The following is a 19,466-nucleotide window of genomic DNA, read 5'->3' on the forward strand; positions in this document are numbered from 1 at the left end:
TGTAAGGCACACACTTAAGCGAGAAACCATTGGAACATCAGACCTGACCTGGTGAATGAGAGAGAGAGAGAGAGAGAGAGAGGAGAGAGAGAGAGAGAGAGAGAGAGAGAGAGAGAGAGAGAGAGAGAGAGAGAGAGAGAGAGAGAGAGAGAGAGAGAGAGAGAGAGAGAGAGAGAAACGGAATAGATTGAAGAGAAAGAGAGAGAGCGAGAGAGAGACATGGAAACGGAATAGATTGAAGAGAGAGAGAGAGAGAGCGAGAGAGCCATGGAAACGGAATAGATTGAAGAGAGATAGAGAGAGAGACATGGAAACGGAATAGATTGAAGAGAGAGAGACACGGAAACATAATAGATTGAAGAGAGAGAAGCAGAATGGATTGATTGGACATCTCAACCTATTGCCATTAACAGGAATCGAACCATCAACCTTCGAATTGACAGGCTGCAACCCTACCTATAGTGCTATTGCTTTGTCCAGGCTGAGGTTGTCTGTTGAAGATAAAAGTGAACCAGTGAAAGCAGCCGATCTACAAGCTCAGAAAGAACGTTGCTATCTGAAAGGTTTTGAGATTGTAGATCGGCTATTTTCAGAATGAAGTATGTCATACATACTTCATACCCTCTCAAATAAGCATTTCAGGTTATCTTTATCAATTGCATTATGTATTAATTGACACAATTACTGGTAGTGTCTGTTGATATTTATAAGTATTTCCGTCCATTATGAACCAAGCCTCTGTGTCCCGAACTACTCTAGATCACTGGTTCACAAACCATTTACCAATAAAGGCATTTTTGTGTCTCCTCGGAACGAAAACTAGTGAAAGTAGCTGATCTACAAGCTCACAAAACGTTGCTATCTGAAAAGTTGTGAGATTGTAGATCGGCTATTTTCACAATGAAGTTTGTCATACATTGCAAAAATATACTCTCTCCAAGAAGCATTTCATGTTACCTTTAACAGTTGCACATGCATTAATTGAGAGAGAGAGACATGGAAACATAATAGATTGAAGAGAGAGAGAGATGGAAGCAGAATGGATTGATTGGACATCTCAACCTATTGCCATTAACAGGAATCGAACCCTGTTGAAGATAAAACTGAACCAGTGAAAGCAGCCGATCTACAAGCTCAGAAACACGTTGCTATCTGAAAAGTTTTGAGATTGTAGATCGGCTATTTTCAGAATGAAGTATGTCATACATTGCAAAAACAGACCTTCTCAGATAAGCATTTCATGTTATCTTTATCAATTGCATATGTATTCATTAATACAGTCTTGTAGTTTGCAATGCACTTTAAAGGAAGTCTCCACCAAGTGAGGCTTGAACCGGCAACCTTGATGTTTTGAAACATTCACTTATGCGGGAAGCCATTGGACCAACAGACCTGATACAGTGAAAACGGAGGTCAGACAGATGATACCATTTCACGCAAATAACTGAAAAATCCTGGGTTTAAGTGTTTTTCAAACTGCTCAAAATTGCGGACAATCTAAGGGCGGAGAGAGAGACATGGAAACGGAATAGATTGAAGAGAGAGAGACTTGGAAACAATAGATTGAAGAGAGAGTAAGATGGAAGCAGAATGGATTGATTGGACGTGTCAACCTATTGCCATTAACAGGAATCGAACCCTCAACCTTTGGATTGACAGGCTGCAACACTACCTATAGTGCTATAGCTTTGACCAGGCTGAGGTTGTCTGTTGAAGATAAAACTGAACCAGTGAAAGCAGCCGATCTACAAGCTCAGAAACACGTTGCTATCTGAAAAGTTTTGAGATTGTAGATCGGCTATTTTCAGAATGAAGTATGTCATACATTGCAAAAACAGACCTTCTCAGATAAGCATTTCATGTTATCTTTATCAATTGCATATGTATTCATTAATACAGTCTTGTAGTTTGCAATGCACTTTAAAGGAAGTCTCCACCAAGTGAGGCTTGAACCGGCAACCTTGATGTTTTGAAACATTCACTTATGCGGGAAGCCATTGGACCATCAGACATGATACAGTGAAAACGGAGGTCAGACAGATGATACCATTTCACGCAAATAACTGAAAAATCCTGGGTTTAAGTGTTTTTCAAACTGCTCAAAATTGCGAACAATCTAAGGGCGGAGAGAGAGACATGGAAACGGAATAGATTGAAGAGAGAGAGACATGGAAACAATAGATTGAAGAGAGAGAAGGATGGAAGCAGAATGGATTGATTGGACGTGTCAACCTATTGCCATTAACAGGAATCTAACCCTCAACCTTCGGATTGACGGGCTGCAACATTACCTATAGTGCTATAGCTTTGTCCAGGCTGAGGTTGTCTGTTGAAGATAAAAGTGAACCAGTGAAAGCAGCCGATCTACAAACTCAGAAACACGTTGCTATCTGAAAAGTTTTGAGATTGTAGATCGGCTATTTTCAGAATGAAGTATGTCATACATTGCAAAAACATACCCTCTCAAATAAGTATTTCAGGTTATGTTTAACAATTGCACATGTATTAATTGACACAATCATGTTGTGTGCAATGCAACTTTAATGAAATCCGCATCAAGTGAGGCTTGAACTGGCAACCTTCAGGTTGTGAGGCACACGTTTAAGGGAGAAGCCATTGGACCAACAGACAAGAACTTGTGAAAAAGGAGATCACACAGATTATACAGTTTCACGCAAATAGCTGAAAAAATCCTGGGTTTAAGTGTTTTTCAAACTGCTCAAAATTGCGGACAATCTAAGGGCGGAGCTTACTGGTCAACGTGATACATGTGTTCCTCATGAGTCAAGGCACATGTGTAAGCAGGTTTAATGGCTGTCGGCCAAACGAGGCATGACTTTTGCCTGTTTAAAGTTTGCACTTTCAAAAAATCGCTATAGCGCCCCCCTTTGACCAATTGGAGTAAGATTGGTTTCAGTAATATTTGGAATGACCCTCAACATTAACGCAAAGTTTCAAAGAAATGTGAGTCTGCATGTATGTGTTAGGGGCAGATGAATAATTGTCATAAAACTGCAATATTCATTGGCTCTTAAAGCTTCATTTTTTTCACTTATGGAAAATCTTTGCTGCTTGTTTGTCGGCATAGGTCCAAAGTTCATGTGTAAAACGTTTCGTGCAGATTACTCAAAAATCCCAGGAGTGTTTTTCAAACTGCTCAAAATTGCGGACAATCTAAGGGCGGAGAGAGAGACATGGAAAAGGAATAGATTGAAGAGAGAGAGACATGGAAACATAATAGATTGAAGAGAGAGAAAGATGGAAGCAGAATGGATTGATTGGACGTCTCAACCTATTGCCATTAACAGGAATCGATCCCTCAACCTTCGGATTGACAGGCTGCAACACTACCTATAGTGCTATAGCTTTGTCTAGGCTGAGGTTGTCTGTCTGAGGGGCGGCCATAGCTGAGTGGTTAGTGAGCCCGCCTAGGGAACCAGCTGGCCCTGGTTGCCCCAGGTTCGATTCCAGGCTATCCCAGCATATGTGCCGATGATATGAAATTTGTCCCTGAGCAAGACTCTTAACCCCAATTGCTCACAGGTTCTCATTGGAAACAAGACCGCAAGGACTTTCATGAACGACCTGTTAAAAGGAATTATCCTTTATCCTTGTTGAAGATAAAATTGAACCAGTGAAAGCAGCCGATCTACAAGCTCAGAAACACGTTGCTATCTGAAAAGTTTTGAGATTGTAGATCGGCTATTTTCAGAATGAAGTATGTCATACATTGAAAAGACATACTCTCAAATAAGCATTTCAGGTTACCTTTAACAATTGCACTTGCATTAATTGACACAAGTAAGACGCGCGAACGCTGGAAGCGAACGCAGATTGACTGAGGCTGCTATATTTCAACCACACTGTAGTAGTGCACTCTGCCGCACTCTGCCGGCTGTATACAGGCAGTGCAGCTGCTGGCATTTCAGCACGGAGTTTCGAGTCACATGGGGGCGCGAGCCAATGAGAGCGTGAACACACGCTGTATACAGGCAGTGCAGCTGCTGGCATTTCAGCACAGAGTTTCGAGTCACATGGGGGCGCGAGCCAATGAGAGCGTGAACACACACGGAAAGACCATAAATAAGGGACAGACACACACACACACAACCCAAGCACGGTGATATAGTAAGCTCCACTTGGTCGGAGGCCTCCTTCCACGTTCGCAACAATCATGTTGTGTGCAATGCAACTTAAATGAAGTCTGCATCAAGTGAGGCTTGAACTGGCAACCTTGAGATTGTAAGGCACACACTTAAGCGAGAAACCATTGGAACATCAGACCTGACCTGGTGAATGAGAGAGAGAGGAGAGAGAGAGGAGAGAGAGAGAGAGAGAGAGAGAGAGAGAGAGAGAGAGAGAGAGAGAGAGAGAGAGAGAGAGAGAGAGAGAGAGAGAGAAACGGAATAGATTGAAGAGAAAGAGAGAGAGCGAGAGAGAGACATGGAAACGGAATAGATTGAAGAGAGAGAGAGAGAGAGCGAGAGAGCCATGGAAACGGAATAGATTGAAGAGAGATAGAGAGAGAGACATGGAAACGGAATAGATTGAAGAGAGAGAGACACGGAAACATAATAGATTGAAGAGAGAGAAGCAGAATGGATTGATTGGACATCTCAACCTATTGCCATTAACAGGAATCGAACCATCAACCTTCGAATTGACAGGCTGCAACCCTACCTATAGTGCTATTGCTTTGTCCAGGCTGAGGTTGTCTGTTGAAGATAAAAGTGAACCAGTGAAAGCAGCCGATCTACAAGCTCAGAAAGAACGTTGCTATCTGAAAGGTTTTGAGATTGTAGATCGGCTATTTTCAGAATGAAGTATGTCATACATACTTCATACCCTCTCAAATAAGCATTTCAGGTTATCTTTATCAATTGCATTATGTATTAATTGACACAATTACTGGTAGTGTCTGTTGATATTTATAAGTATTTCCGTCCATTATGAACCAAGCCTCTGTGTCCCGAACTACTCTAGATCACTGGTTCACAAACCATTTACCAATAAAGGCATTTTTGTGTCTCCTCGGAACGAAAACTAGTGAAAGTAGCTGATCTACAAGCTCACAAAACGTTGCTATCTGAAAAGTTGTGAGATTGTAGATCGGCTATTTTCACAATGAAGTTTGTCATACATTGCAAAAATATACTCTCTCCAAGAAGCATTTCATGTTACCTTTAACAGTTGCACATGCATTAATTGAGAGAGAGAGACATGGAAACATAATAGATTGAAGAGAGAGAGAGATGGAAGCAGAATGGATTGATTGGACATCTCAACCTATTGCCATTAACAGGAATCGAACCCTGTTGAAGATAAAACTGAACCAGTGAAAGCAGCCGATCTACAAGCTCAGAAACACGTTGCTATCTGAAAAGTTTTGAGATTGTAGATCGGCTATTTTCAGAATGAAGTATGTCATACATTGCAAAAACAGACCTTCTCAGATAAGCATTTCATGTTATCTTTATCAATTGCATATGTATTCATTAATACAGTCTTGTAGTTTGCAATGCACTTTAAAGGAAGTCTCCACCAAGTGAGGCTTGAACCGGCAACCTTGATGTTTTGAAACATTCACTTATGCGGGAAGCCATTGGACCAACAGACCTGATACAGTGAAAACGGAGGTCAGACAGATGATACCATTTCACGCAAATAACTGAAAAATCCTGGGTTTAAGTGTTTTTCAAACTGCTCAAAATTGCGGACAATCTAAGGGCGGAGAGAGAGACATGGAAACGGAATAGATTGAAGAGAGAGAGACTTGGAAACAATAGATTGAAGAGAGAGTAAGATGGAAGCAGAATGGATTGATTGGACGTGTCAACCTATTGCCATTAACAGGAATCGAACCCTCAACCTTTGGATTGACAGGCTGCAACACTACCTATAGTGCTATAGCTTTGACCAGGCTGAGGTTGTCTGTTGAAGATAAAACTGAACCAGTGAAAGCAGCCGATCTACAAGCTCAGAAACACGTTGCTATCTGAAAAGTTTTGAGATTGTAGATCGGCTATTTTCAGAATGAAGTATGTCATACATTGCAAAAACAGACCTTCTCAGATAAGCATTTCATGTTATCTTTATCAATTGCATATGTATTCATTAATACAGTCTTGTAGTTTGCAATGCACTTTAAAGGAAGTCTCCACCAAGTGAGGCTTGAACCGGCAACCTTGATGTTTTGAAACATTCACTTATGCGGGAAGCCATTGGACCATCAGACATGATACAGTGAAAACGGAGGTCAGACAGATGATACCATTTCACGCAAATAACTGAAAAATCCTGGGTTTAAGTGTTTTTCAAACTGCTCAAAATTGCGAACAATCTAAGGGCGGAGAGAGAGACATGGAAACGGAATAGATTGAAGAGAGAGAGACATGGAAACAATAGATTGAAGAGAGAGAAGGATGGAAGCAGAATGGATTGATTGGACGTGTCAACCTATTGCCATTAACAGGAATCTAACCCTCAACCTTCGGATTGACGGGCTGCAACATTACCTATAGTGCTATAGCTTTGTCCAGGCTGAGGTTGTCTGTTGAAGATAAAAGTGAACCAGTGAAAGCAGCCGATCTACAAACTCAGAAACACGTTGCTATCTGAAAAGTTTTGAGATTGTAGATCGGCTATTTTCAGAATGAAGTATGTCATACATTGCAAAAACATACCCTCTCAAATAAGTATTTCAGGTTATGTTTAACAATTGCACATGTATTAATTGACACCATCATGTTGTGTGCAATGCAACTTTAATGAAGTCCGCATCAAGTGAGGCTTGAACTGGCAACCTTCAGGTTGTGAGGCACACGTTTAAGGGAGAAGCCATTGGACCAACAGACAAGAACTTGTGAAAAAGGAGATCACACAGATGATACAGTTTCACGCAAATAGCTGAAAAAATCCTGGGTTTAAGTGTTTTTCAAACTGCTCAAAATTGCGGACAATCTAAGGGCGGAGCTTACTGGTCAACGTGATACATGTGTTCCTCATGAGTCAAGGCACATGTGTAAGCAGGTTTAATGGCTGTCGGCCAAACGAGGCATGACTTTTGCCTGTTTAAAGTTTGCACTTTCAAAAAATCGCTATAGCGCCCCCCTTTGACCAATTGGAGTAAGATTGGTTTCAGTAATATTTGGAATGACCCTCAACATTAACGCAAAGTTTCAAAGAAATGTGAGTCTGCATGTATGTGTTAGGGGCACAAAATGAATAATTGTCATAAAACTGCAATATTCATTGGCTCATTAAAGCTTCATTTTTTCACTTATGGAAAAATCTTTGCTGCTTGTTTGTCGGCATAGGTCCAAAGTTCATGTGTAAAACGTTTCGTGCAGATTACTCAAAAATCCCAGGAGGAGATAGGTTTTAACTGTTTTTCATATAATTCAAAATGGTGGGAGATCTAAAGGTCAGAGGTCAAAAGTCAGAGGGTTAAAGTTGTTCATCATGAGTAGACGCATGTGTGTATTGAAGTTTTATGGCTGTAGGTCAAACAGGGCATGAGTTGTACCTGTTCAAAGTTGGCATTTTCAATTGAGTGCTATAGCGCCACCTTTTGACGAAAGATTGTGAGATTTATTTCTTGATAGTTTTTCATGACTATCTACCATATGGTCGAGTTTCGTAAAAAGCGACAGCACGGTTCACCCAGAACTGCGAAAAGTGGCAGAAGAAACAGAATAAAGGGAATAATAAAACAGGTCCAGAGCTGAGCTCTGGCCCCGTAATAAATAGTGAAGATAACATTAGTGTGATCGCTAAAGCGATCCCACAATAACACTCCACAATCATAATCCATGGTAACCCTCCATCCACAGCCTAGGACCTCCTCCAACCTAAAAGTTAGCTCACCTCTGACCAAAGTTAGGTGCCTTCACATTAAACTATTGTGACATTGCATTCAATTACAATCCTGTCATGCCCTTCATTAATCACTCGTCATGTACTCATCTTTTTTGTCTCAAGCTTCCTTGTTCCAGTGTTCCATTGGCATTTTATCCTTGACGTTTCCGTGAGAAGCATTTAACATATAATTATCTAATAAATCAAAACTAATCAAGTGTAGCTTGTAGGGTGTCTTTTTCCATTGTTACGTGTGCTAATACTAGCTAATGTACCTTGACAAACCAAATGGTTTAGCTGGTAGAACTTGATCTCCTTCTGTCCTCAAGTAACACTCGCCCTCATTTATCAACAGAGCGTAAAAAATGGCTTATATTTATCCATACATGCGGCCGTACACCAACGTCGAAGTCACATTTATCAAAGGATCCTATAATAATCCTAGCGTACATTAGGTCGGACCTTTGATAAATCTCACGTCTGAAAACGAGCGTCATTTAAATAACACGCCCTTAAATATTCTCAAAACGCCCCGATTTTACGACATGAAGAACCAGAATACGACCAAACAAATCATGAAAAGCCAATAAGAAAGAGTTTCCCCCGCTCGCCGCGCCACACACGCACACGCCTCTCTCTCTCTCTCACACACACACACACACACACACACACACACACACACACACACACACACACACACACACACACACACACACACACACACACACACACACACACACACACACACACACACACACACACACACACACACGCACGCCCAACTGTGTCTTTCATGTAATCCGTAGCAGTACAATCTTTGTCACGTAGGCAGGTGTTACGGAGACGCCCCCTATACGGGCATCACCTGATGTCAATATATGAAACGGCTATGCTCTAGGGTCGTCCTTATATGGCGAACGTACGTAGGATGTTTCCTACCGGCTTTATAGGGCTGAGCTACGCCCGATAGACCCAGATCAGAGATATTTCAGTTCAGTGACTAATAAGTATAACTAACTAATAAGTATAACTAACTAACAAGAGTGAGGGCCTTACACACCATTCACTCTACCACATCTGATCCATCTTCGGGCCTAATCACTAGGGCACCCAGGAGAGGTACCGTTCTAATTGACGGCGCTCAGGGCAACCTGCTACCAGCAATCCACATATACGAACTATCGTAGTTCTCCCCAACACCGGTCCTTCTTGAAGCCGGATTGAAGCAGAACCCTCTAGCTCATTACCCTCCCCAGACGATATTATGTCGCACCAGACGTCCCAAATGGGAACCAACGGTCATGCTGACCACCTTGAGGACGAAATGCTGGCCATGGTCCAGGACCGACTAGATAGGCTAGAACGGAAGTTAGATACCAGTAACCAGAAATCTGATGCCCTAGAACGAAAGCTAGATGCCCTGATTCAGGCTATCTCCCCCGTCATACCCATGCTCCACGAGATGAACTCTCAGGAGGCCTACCAGGCCACGACCTGGAATAACCTTGATGATTCCCATCAGGCACAGTACGCTTCAACCCCGAGGAAGAAGACGTATGGAACTCGCCCTCTGAACGAAGACAGCGACTACCAGAGGCAGGAACCGGAATACCACGGTCCGCCAAACCACGGTCCGCCAAACCACGGTCCGCCAAACCATGGTCCGCCAAACTACACCCAACATCCAAACCCCGGATACATAGACGGGATACTGCAACAACTAGCCACGACTAGTCAACAACTGGTTAAGACCCAAGTGCAAGCCTCACTCCCCCAGAGAACTATGGATATCTTCCATGGTGACCCCCTGAGGTTCACAGGCTGGCTAAAAGACTTCGCCAGGACTATTGCAGACGTAACCGATAACGACGACATGAAGCTAACCTATCTGCAACAGTTCACCTCCGGAAAGGCACACGATATCGTGGTAGCCTGTAGGAACAACACTGACAGTGACATAGGGTATAGGACCGCTATGAGCGGGTTAAAAAAGGAATTCGGTTCCGCAAATGTGATGTCTAAAGCAGTAAAGGACGCAACTAGGAAACAGCCCTACGTGAAGGAAGGAGATCACAAGGCTCTACGTGACTTCTCATCCTTCATAAACCAGTGTCGCAGTAACCTGAAGGCCGACCCAGCGTACCAAACCATAGATATGTACGACACCTTAGGACTATTCGTCACAAGACTACCAGAGTCTGTACTCAGCGAATGGAGAAGGGAGGCGTACCATTTCAAACTGAAAAACGGTGCAGACGCCGAACTCGACCAGCTCGCAGACTTTGTAAGGGACACAGTCGAAATAAGGAGCACCTATAACTATACGCGTGGTGATACAAGTACTAGACAAGGAGGAAACTCAGTCAATAACAGGAATAAATACAACGGTAACAAACCATACGAACCCAGGTACAAGCAATCCAGAGACCGCCCCAGCTATAAGCCGAGGACGAGTCAAATACTGTATAACGCCCAAACAAACCCTAACACCAAAGGGTCCCGAATCGAGTCCCCAATAGGAGAACCCAAGGAAGGATGTCTCTTCTGTAACCAAGACCACCCTATCAACTACTGCAGGAAACTCGAGTCCCTCCCGACAGAGGAGAAGAAGAAATGGCTATCGTATGCAGACAGATGCTTCAAGTGTACCCGCATCCACCAAGGGTCAGACTGTACACTGACAACTAAATGTCAACTATGTCAAGGACAACACCTCGATAACCTCCACAACCTCAACACTCCTCCAGTAGCGGTAACCAGCCCCGATGTAACTAATCATCAAGCTGAGGTAGTGTACTACATAGACTACCCACGAAGTAACCAAGTACTGGTTAAGCTCGCCGAAGTTATTCTGAGGAACGGGGATAAGACCCATAGGACATACGCAATCCTAGACGATGGGTCCGAACGTACCCTCCTACTGCATAGCGCAGCCCAGCAACTAGACCTACGAGGAATAACCTCTAGTCGATCCCTCGGAACCGTCAACAACTCACAAATCTTCCAGGGAAATATTGTGTCCCTGGAAGATTGGAAGCCATACATACGGGGCTTGGCTGGGTCCTACAAGGGTCCCAATTCAGCCCCCTAAAGGAAAGCTGTCGTCAACCACCACAATGTCTAACCGTATCCCTAACTACACCTAACGAGAGGAGTACATATGATCCGGTAGAATTATATCGTCTCGCAACGAAGATATGGGAGTTAGAAGCCCTACCATTCCGAAGTGAGAAGCTCGCTATAAGATCGACAGAAGATGGTGAAGCAATATACTCGATGAGGGAACAACTAGGGTGATGGTAGACGGGGTCAACCGGTATGCCACCCCACTACCATGGAGGGAAGATCTCCCCCGGCTCCGCGCCCCCACGAATGTAGTGATGGGCCTACTCCGTAGTACCGAAAGACGACTGACTAAAGAACCAGAGCACGCGGAAACCTACCGAAAGGAGATAAAGAGACTACTAGAAGCAGGCTATATTACCCCCATGACAACCGAAGAAGCGAATAAGAGTACCCACTCATGGTACATACCCCATCACCTAACGGTCCACAATTCGAAACCTAGGATAGTCTTCAACTGCTCCTTTACTCACGATAATCAGAATCTGAATGAACACCTCCTTCCAGGACCCGCCTTAGGAGCTAGCTTGCTGGGAGTCCTACTCCGATTCAGAGAGTACCCCATAGCCACAAGTAGCGACATCAAAGGTATGTTCCATCAGGTAAGACTGGTACAGGAAGACAAACCATTCTTCCGATTCCTGTGGCGCGATATGAAACTAGACGAGAACCCAACAATATACCAATGGGAGGTACTATCGTTCGGTACAACCTCGAGCCCTTGCTGTGCTATCTATGCAGTACAGGAACACGTCAAGAGACATGTCGTGGACGCAGAGGATGATATTAAGAAATCCGTAGAACAATGCTTTTACGTAGACAACTGGCTACAAAGCTTCCCAACCATAGAACAGGCTAAGAAGACAATTACTCGACTACACGGTCTGCTTCTTGAGGGAGGATTCGAACTCCGACAATGGGCCAGTAACAGACCACAGACCATAAGACACTTCGAGAAGGAGTCTCTATCTAAGAGTAGTGAACTATGGTTTAAAGAAGACATAGCAGATCCTCAAGAACTCACTCTTGGACTCGTATGGCATTGTAAGTCTGATACGCTGCGATATAAGCACCGCCCACGGGAGAGCGTGATTCCCACTATGAGGAATATCTACCGACAGCTTGCACGACAATACGACCCCCTCGGATATCTCATCCCATACACGACACGAGCAAAACTTATAGTACAGGGTCTGTGGGACAAACACAGAGACTGGGACGAATCGAACCTCCCAGACGAACTGATACGAGCCTGGAAAACTTGGGAAGAGGAACTTCCCAACCTGGAGCAGATAATTCTACCAAGATGCTATCTAGGCTCAGGAGAATCTAGTAAGTACAGCATCCACGTGTTCTGTGATGCATCCGAGCGAGCGTACGGGTCAGTAGCATACCTGCATGCTGAGGACGAAAGAGGACAGATCTATACGACCTTCCTAGCAGCGAGATCGAAGGTAGCACCGAAGAAGAAACTCTCGATACCAAGGCTAGAGCTATGCGGCGCCCTATCAGGAGCACGGTTGGCCGCTACCTTAAGAAAGGAGCTCACCATAACAGTAGGCAAGAAGGACGTATACTATTGGACGGACTCGACCACCGTACTGTACTGGCTAAAATCACCATCCATCCGATATAAGGTATTCGTGGGACTCAGGATCGCAGAGATACAAGCGATAACGGACCGCAACGCATGGTGCCACGTCAGCTCCGCTGATAACCCTGCGGATGACATAACTAAGGGAAGGAACCTACTACAGCTCGCCGAAGTGAACCGTTGGAGTCAAGGACCGCTTTTCCTAAAAGGATCGACCTCTCAGTGGCCTAAACAACCCCCTATAGGCCTACCGCGAGAAGAGGATGAGCTGCTGAAGACATTCCCCTTCTGCGGAAGAATTGAAGAACACCAACCCAGACTACCAGACCTGAGTAAATTCACCACATATGAAGACCTGCTAGAGGCTACAGCGAAGCTAGAACACACGGCAGCCGCAGATCAGCCAGGTCACGAGGCGGCCACGAGTCAGTCAGGACACGGGGCGGCCAGGAACCAGCCAGAACACAGGGCGGCCATAGACGCTGATACATACCGGAGAGCCGAGCTAACACTCCTACAGCAAGTCCAACTAGACAGTTTCCCAGAGGAAATAGCAACCCTCATGGCGGGGAAGGATATAACGGGGTACAACGCAGGGAAAGGGAGACTAAATACCCTCTGCCCAGAGTACGACGAAGATAGTCAACTAATAAGAGTAGGCGGTCGTCTCCGCCGATGCGACGAACTAAGTTATAGTGAGAAACATCCAATCCTCCTGGATCCCTCACACATAATCACTAAACTACTCATCCAGCGATACGATAAACAGATGATGCATTCTGGCCCGGAACGGGTCTTTGCAGAACTACGCAGGAAGTACTGGATACTAAGAGGTAGGGAGGCAGTGAAGAAATATCAACGTGACTGCGAGGACTGCAGGAGGTGGAGAGGACAACCACAGATACCGCGGATGGCCGACCTCTCAGCCTCCAGTTTGAGAGTTTACAAACCCCCATTCTACTCCACGGGAGTCGACTGCTTCGGGCCAATACTGGTCAAGATAGGTCGGAGGACGGAGAAGAGGTGGGGAATAATCTTCAAATGCCTTACCACGCGTGCGATAGACCTCGAACTCTTAGATAAGATGGACGCAGAGTCCTTCCTAATGGCCTACCGACGTTTCTGTAACACGAGAGGAACACCCTTCGAAATGTACTCAGATCGAGGTACCAACTTCATAGCAGGAGATAAGGAACTAAAAAGAGCCTTCCACGCCCTAAAGCCTGAAGTACAGGATCAATTAGGTAAGGAGCAGGTCCAATTCCACTTCAACCCTGCAGGAGCACCCCACATGGGAGGCTCCTGGGAAAGAGAAGTGAGGACAGTAAAGTCAGCACTCAGGACCGTCATAAAAGACCAGATAGTAACGCACGAGGTGTTGGGGACGATCCTAGCCGAAGTAGAAGGTATGATCAATTCGAAGCCTCTAGGCTACGTATCTTCGGACATTGCAGATGCAGATCCGATCACACCATTCCTACTGATAGCTGGAAGGCGGGACCCCTCAATACCACAAAAGATCTACCCGAAATCTGAACTAATCACGAACCAGAGATGGAGGTACTCCCAGATCGTGGCTGACGAGTTCTGGAAAAGGTATGTACCAAACTACCTATTAAACCAACAAACCCGGAACAAGTGGCAAGTGGAGAAGGAGAATATCAAAGTCGGAGATAGAGTCATGATCGTCGACCAACAGCTCCCTAGGGCATCATGGCCCCTAGGGATCGTGAAGGACGTAATACGAGGGAGAGATAACCGGGTGAGAAGTGCCACAGTACGAGTAAAGGAGAAGACCTATACACGACCAGTAGCCAAACTCATCCCGATGCCCCAGTTATCATCAGATATAGAGGAGGACTTTGATAAAATCAGATCCAATAGGAGCAAATTTACACACTAAATTTGAGGACGGCGATGTTACGGAGACGCCCCCCCTATACGGGCATCTCCTGATGTCAATATATGAAACGGCTATGCTCTAGGGTCGTCCTTATATGGCGAACGTACGTAGGATGTTTCCTACCGGCTTTATAGGGCTGAGCTACGCCCGATAGACCCAGATCAGAGATATTTCAGTTCAGTGACTAATAAGTATAACTAACTAATAAGTATAACTAACTAACAAGAGCCTAGTCACTAGGCGCTCAGGGCAACTGCTACCAGCAATCCACATATACGAACTATCGTAGTTCTCCCCAACAGCAGGCTTGTAGCATACATGACATATTATCATACCAATCACTTCGCCATGAATGGAATACGTTTGTACATTAATTTATTTAATCCATACCGAGCAGTGTGCGTTCGAGTTACACTACAATAAAGCAGTCATGTAGGCTATTCCCTGTGAGACTCGAGCGGGCTGCAGTGATCCCGTGCCGGCGCGGCCCCGTTAATAAGAGATTGAAGAGTCGGGTTTATATCCTTAACCCAGCCAGGTTGTAGCCTACATAACTCTCTATGACATCACTCCATACCATAGGACAAGCTACTGTAAATTTGTAGACCTCACTGTCCATGAAAAGATGGTCGGGAGTCCCGACGGCGACTCCCGAAAAGGCTCTCGCAAAAGCGCTCGTAAATAGCAGATCTACAAGCTCCCAACGCCTCGCTTGTGAGCTTGTAGATCTGCTATTTTCAACGCAGCCAGATCTGCAATCTTATCTGAATGATGGTTAAAGGCAAGCAGTTTGTTTAAATTACTTTATGAAATGTTATATTTTCACAGGGATTATTTATTAGTGTAGATAGACATTTTGGAGTGGATTATGTGTCCAGATGCCTGTCAGACAGTCAGGTCTACAATGGAACAAACCGGCGCAGCCAACGTCAACGACTGGTCTCGACCAGACGTGAGATCTGAGTGTACCGTAGGCTGAAGCCAACGTCAGGATATATTGATAAATACCGAAAGTTGCGGTCATCTCACCGTATGTCCATTATTTGGTCTGCACCGCGTTGATAAATGAGGGCCTGTGTACCGATTTGCGTGATGTTTGGACAAAATCTGTAGGAGTACTGTCAAAAAAATTGTTTTGTAAAAATCGGCCTCCTGGTGGCGCTATAACAGGCCAATCTGAAGAATTTGAGGTAGAAGTTCGGCTTTGGCATCCAGGGAGTGTGTGTGCATAGTTTCGCAGCGACTGGGCCAACAGTGCTGGATATTAGCTGTTCACAGACAGATACACACACACACGGACGGACGGACGGACGGACAGACAGGGTGCAAAACATAGTCTCGGCCATGCCTTTCGGCCTGGCGGAGACAATCAATCAATAGTACCATGTTACAGTACCAGCAAGAAGTGACTAAAAGACTCATATTTATTTATTTATCTATTATAATAATCCTTTCACTACACTTCATACTCCCAAGGCCACAGTGTGTCCAGTTTTTATAACTACTGCAGGGATATCTCTCTTGATCCCTTTTCTGAGAATGTGAGAATAGTTGTGAGAATGGTTTTTTTCTCCTTCTGTACAGAGTGCTAGCGAAATGCAAATGCCAAATCACTGTGGAATAGCAATGTGCATTATTCCTTCAGACTCTAGCCGCTGGAATAAAGGAGTACTGGGCCAACAGTCTTGGGACTACCGCTTGTTCTTGTAACATATGCCGTTTGTCTCATTCTATTCCAATACTGTAGTGAACCAAACAAGGCTTACACGTTTGAAGTGTTCTCCCTATGCCTAGCATTCCTCTCCAAGGAACAGCAGAGCACACTTTGGTACAAGAGTGCCGGGAGAGTCTAGAAACAAGAATCAAGAAGCGGTTATTTGTCACTTACTCATACAGGTGCAGGCAGCGAAATGTTGGAAGGACATGCTACTGTTAACACAACAATACAGTATAACTGTATAATAATAATAATAATAATAATACTTATTATTATTATTAAATGTTATAATACTTAATAATAATGAGATAGAAATACAGTTGAAGTACAGGTAGAACAGCAGTATGATAAACCGCTTAAGACATGTACAATATATTTTAGCAGCAGTGTAAAAACAAATGCAAGAGCAGAGGCATTATATACTGTATCTTGTGTCTTTAGCAACAAATGTGTCATATATGCAAAAGAAGCAGAAGGCACACATATACTGTATAACACTTTTACCATGTCCTCATTCAGGGCTCTGACAGCCACAGGGGAAAACTCTTTCAGAGCCTTGAGCCCCGGGTGAGACACGTCCAACACTTCTCATTTTGCATCATCACAAACAGACTAGGATGATGTTTGTCCTACCTACTGTAAGCACCTGTTGACGTATATTTATGTCCTGCAGGGATGGGAGAGAGCTCTCCCTGTGTTGCGCTCACCACCTCACCACCGTCACACAGCACTTGTAGGTCACAGGTTCTGTATTTGTATTGCGCCCCCCCATCCAGCTATTACACTGGTCCGGGGCCACAGCCCGCGGAAAAATAAAAAATAAAAGATCGAGCCACAGAGGGAACGAACAACTAAAGTTGGACAACATTCAAAACAGTCAACCTGTGAGTCAGTCACAGCTGCTCCAATTACCACACTGAAGAAGAACTCTCCCAAAGCGGTACATAATAGGGTTTCTCTGGGTTGTCGGGGAGCACAAAGATTTCAGGACAGGAATTTCTGCTGATTGCGTTGCCTCGCTTTCTTTGCCACAGCTTCTCTGTGCCTTCTCCAAGTCAGGTCCAAGAGTTCAATGAACAGAGTCTGAGAAATATATATTTGAAGCCAATCTTTGAAGTTACTTCTTTATTTTCAGAAAATGGGGACTTCTTAAGCCAGTCAACCTTGGACGTGATGTGCACAGCTCATCATTTCCGAGAGCCGAGGGTCGAAGCTCTGGGTGACAAGGCGACATACAGTAACCTATTTCCTTTCTCATTATTTCTTTCTCTTTTTCTCCCTCCCTATTATCATGTGTTGGAGGCTAAAATGTACAGAGGGCTAAAGGCTGACTTACCTCTGTATTCTTTAATTATCTGCTTAAACTGTTTGCAGCACATGCATTTTCTGTCCCTATAGCTTATAGTGAACAGGATTTGGCTCTAATAAACACATGGCTTCCATGTGGATCTCTTCCCAGCAAGCACAGTCAGGACCTGGACGAATCAGTGACGTCTCGATTGGGGCTAGATCCAGTCAAACCAAGACTAGTCAGATCTGGCCCAGAATATCACCTGATTTCAACCAAAATAATTCCTGACCACGAAAATGGACGTCCTGGATGAATCAGAGAGAGTCCGATCGAGGCCAGATCAAGTCAAATCATAACTAGTCAGATCTGGCCCAGAATATAACCTTATTTCAACTAACATAAATCCCACAGACAGAATACTTTGCCTCTGAAAACTACTCATAATGAAATTGGTCAAATCACATATTTTTCAATCCTGGTCTGTTATTATTGAAAATTTGATAATTTGACAGTCTTACTAGCCTTACTATCAACTAATTGTGTTGATTTACAAGTTGTTGTCATAGGCATAAAACAACATTCTGAAATCACGAGGACAACACTGCATCTGGTGTCTGCATAGGTGCAGTGGCATAGCCAATTAACCAATTATTGAAATCCCAAATACGGAATAGACCACACTCATTGAGTGACTCAAGAGTTATCCCAGTGCCAGAGATTTTTCAATTTATCTTAGATTTTCAAGTAGTCACAGAATTTTTTTCTCCAGTATAATCGATCCACTGATGGGTGCTAATCACTGAGGGTTGCACTGTGTGGTTTCACAAATGTCAACGAGGTCATCGCAACCTTGTTGACATTAATTGTCTGATGTTGAAAATAGCATGTCTGGGCCAAAAATTCATAGTAAAAAAAAGATACAGCCTTTTTCAGTAATAAGTTAAACAAGGAGTGAATGGAGCAGCAAATCTTCAGATAATGATATCTTGGGTTCTGAACATTAAAAAAAAAAGGTTTGACAATTACTGATTTAGAAGGCATTTGAAGAATCGGCCTCAGGTCTTAATGGGTTAAGCAGCATTCTCAAGTAACAAGGTAAGGTGAAAGAAAAATGCACGTCAGGGTCAGGGATCATATCTATCAACTGAAGGAACAAAGCAAAAATGCATGTTGAGTTGGAAGTTTGTATATCTGATTGAGTTGGAAGTTTGTATATCTGATTGAGTTGGAAGTTTGTATATCTGATTGAGTTGGAAGTTTGTATATCTGATTATGTGTCAACAACAAATCATTTACTTCCTCCACCAGCAGCATGTGTATGTGCAAGAATGACATGAGCCACTACTACAGAACAGATGCCTACGTGTCTCCCCCCCCCCCCCCCCCCCCCCCCCCCACACACACACACAATAAGGAGTGGCATTATCTTGGCCATATTGTCCTGCAGAATTATTAAGACTGTAAACCAATGACATTTGAAGACCACACCCCCTTCCTTACACAGCAGGGGGGGGGGTGTTAACATGGGTGCGTCCCTAGCTTCTCCCCTTTCAAACCATGTAGCCTAGTATTAATTCCAATCAAACATGCATAGTTCTCTTGTTTTGATTTTTAAAGGGGGTTGGACTGCTGCAACGGGCTGTGCCTTAAGTTTGTTATCAATAAAGGCTACTAGGCTACTGTTTAATAGCCACAACATCGGAGAGGACGAGGTTACGACGTTGTTGTAACCCTTCTGTCATTATTTCAAGACCAAAGCCATTCATGATTTAAAGCTGCAACAGTTGTCTGCTCTGCAGATTGTGACGCTCACTCATCATCATGTTGTGTGACAACATAAGCACATATTTTGTCCATTTTGGATGGATATTTCGCTTCAGTTTTCCAACATGTTAGAGTGTTTGAGTTATAATAGCAGTTGTCAGTGGTGTAAAGTAACTAAGTACATTTACTCAAGTACTGTACTTAAGTACTTTTTAAA

At 43.9% G+C, this 19,466-nt stretch overlaps 1 protein-coding gene across 1 annotated transcript in view; it reads right to left on the reverse strand.

The window, feature by feature from the left end:
- Window positions 1-4,193: 4,193 nt before the first annotated feature.
- LOC308081897 (TOX high mobility group box family member 2-like) overlaps window positions 4,194-19,466 on the reverse strand; it is a gene marked incomplete at its 3' end in the record, with an annotated part of 399,667 nt that continues 384,394 nt past the window's right edge. The window contains exon 9 of the mRNA XM_080423513.1: window positions 4,194-4,289. Within this exon, the coding sequence (XP_080279639.1) occupies window positions 4,194-4,289 (96 nt within the window). The remainder of the gene's footprint in view (window positions 4,290-19,466) is intronic.

The sequence above is a fragment of the Gymnoscopelus braueri genome, assembly GCF_963280865.1.
Source record: "Gymnoscopelus braueri genome assembly, chromosome: 3".
NCBI lineage: Eukaryota > Metazoa > Chordata > Actinopteri > Myctophiformes > Myctophidae > Gymnoscopelus > Gymnoscopelus braueri.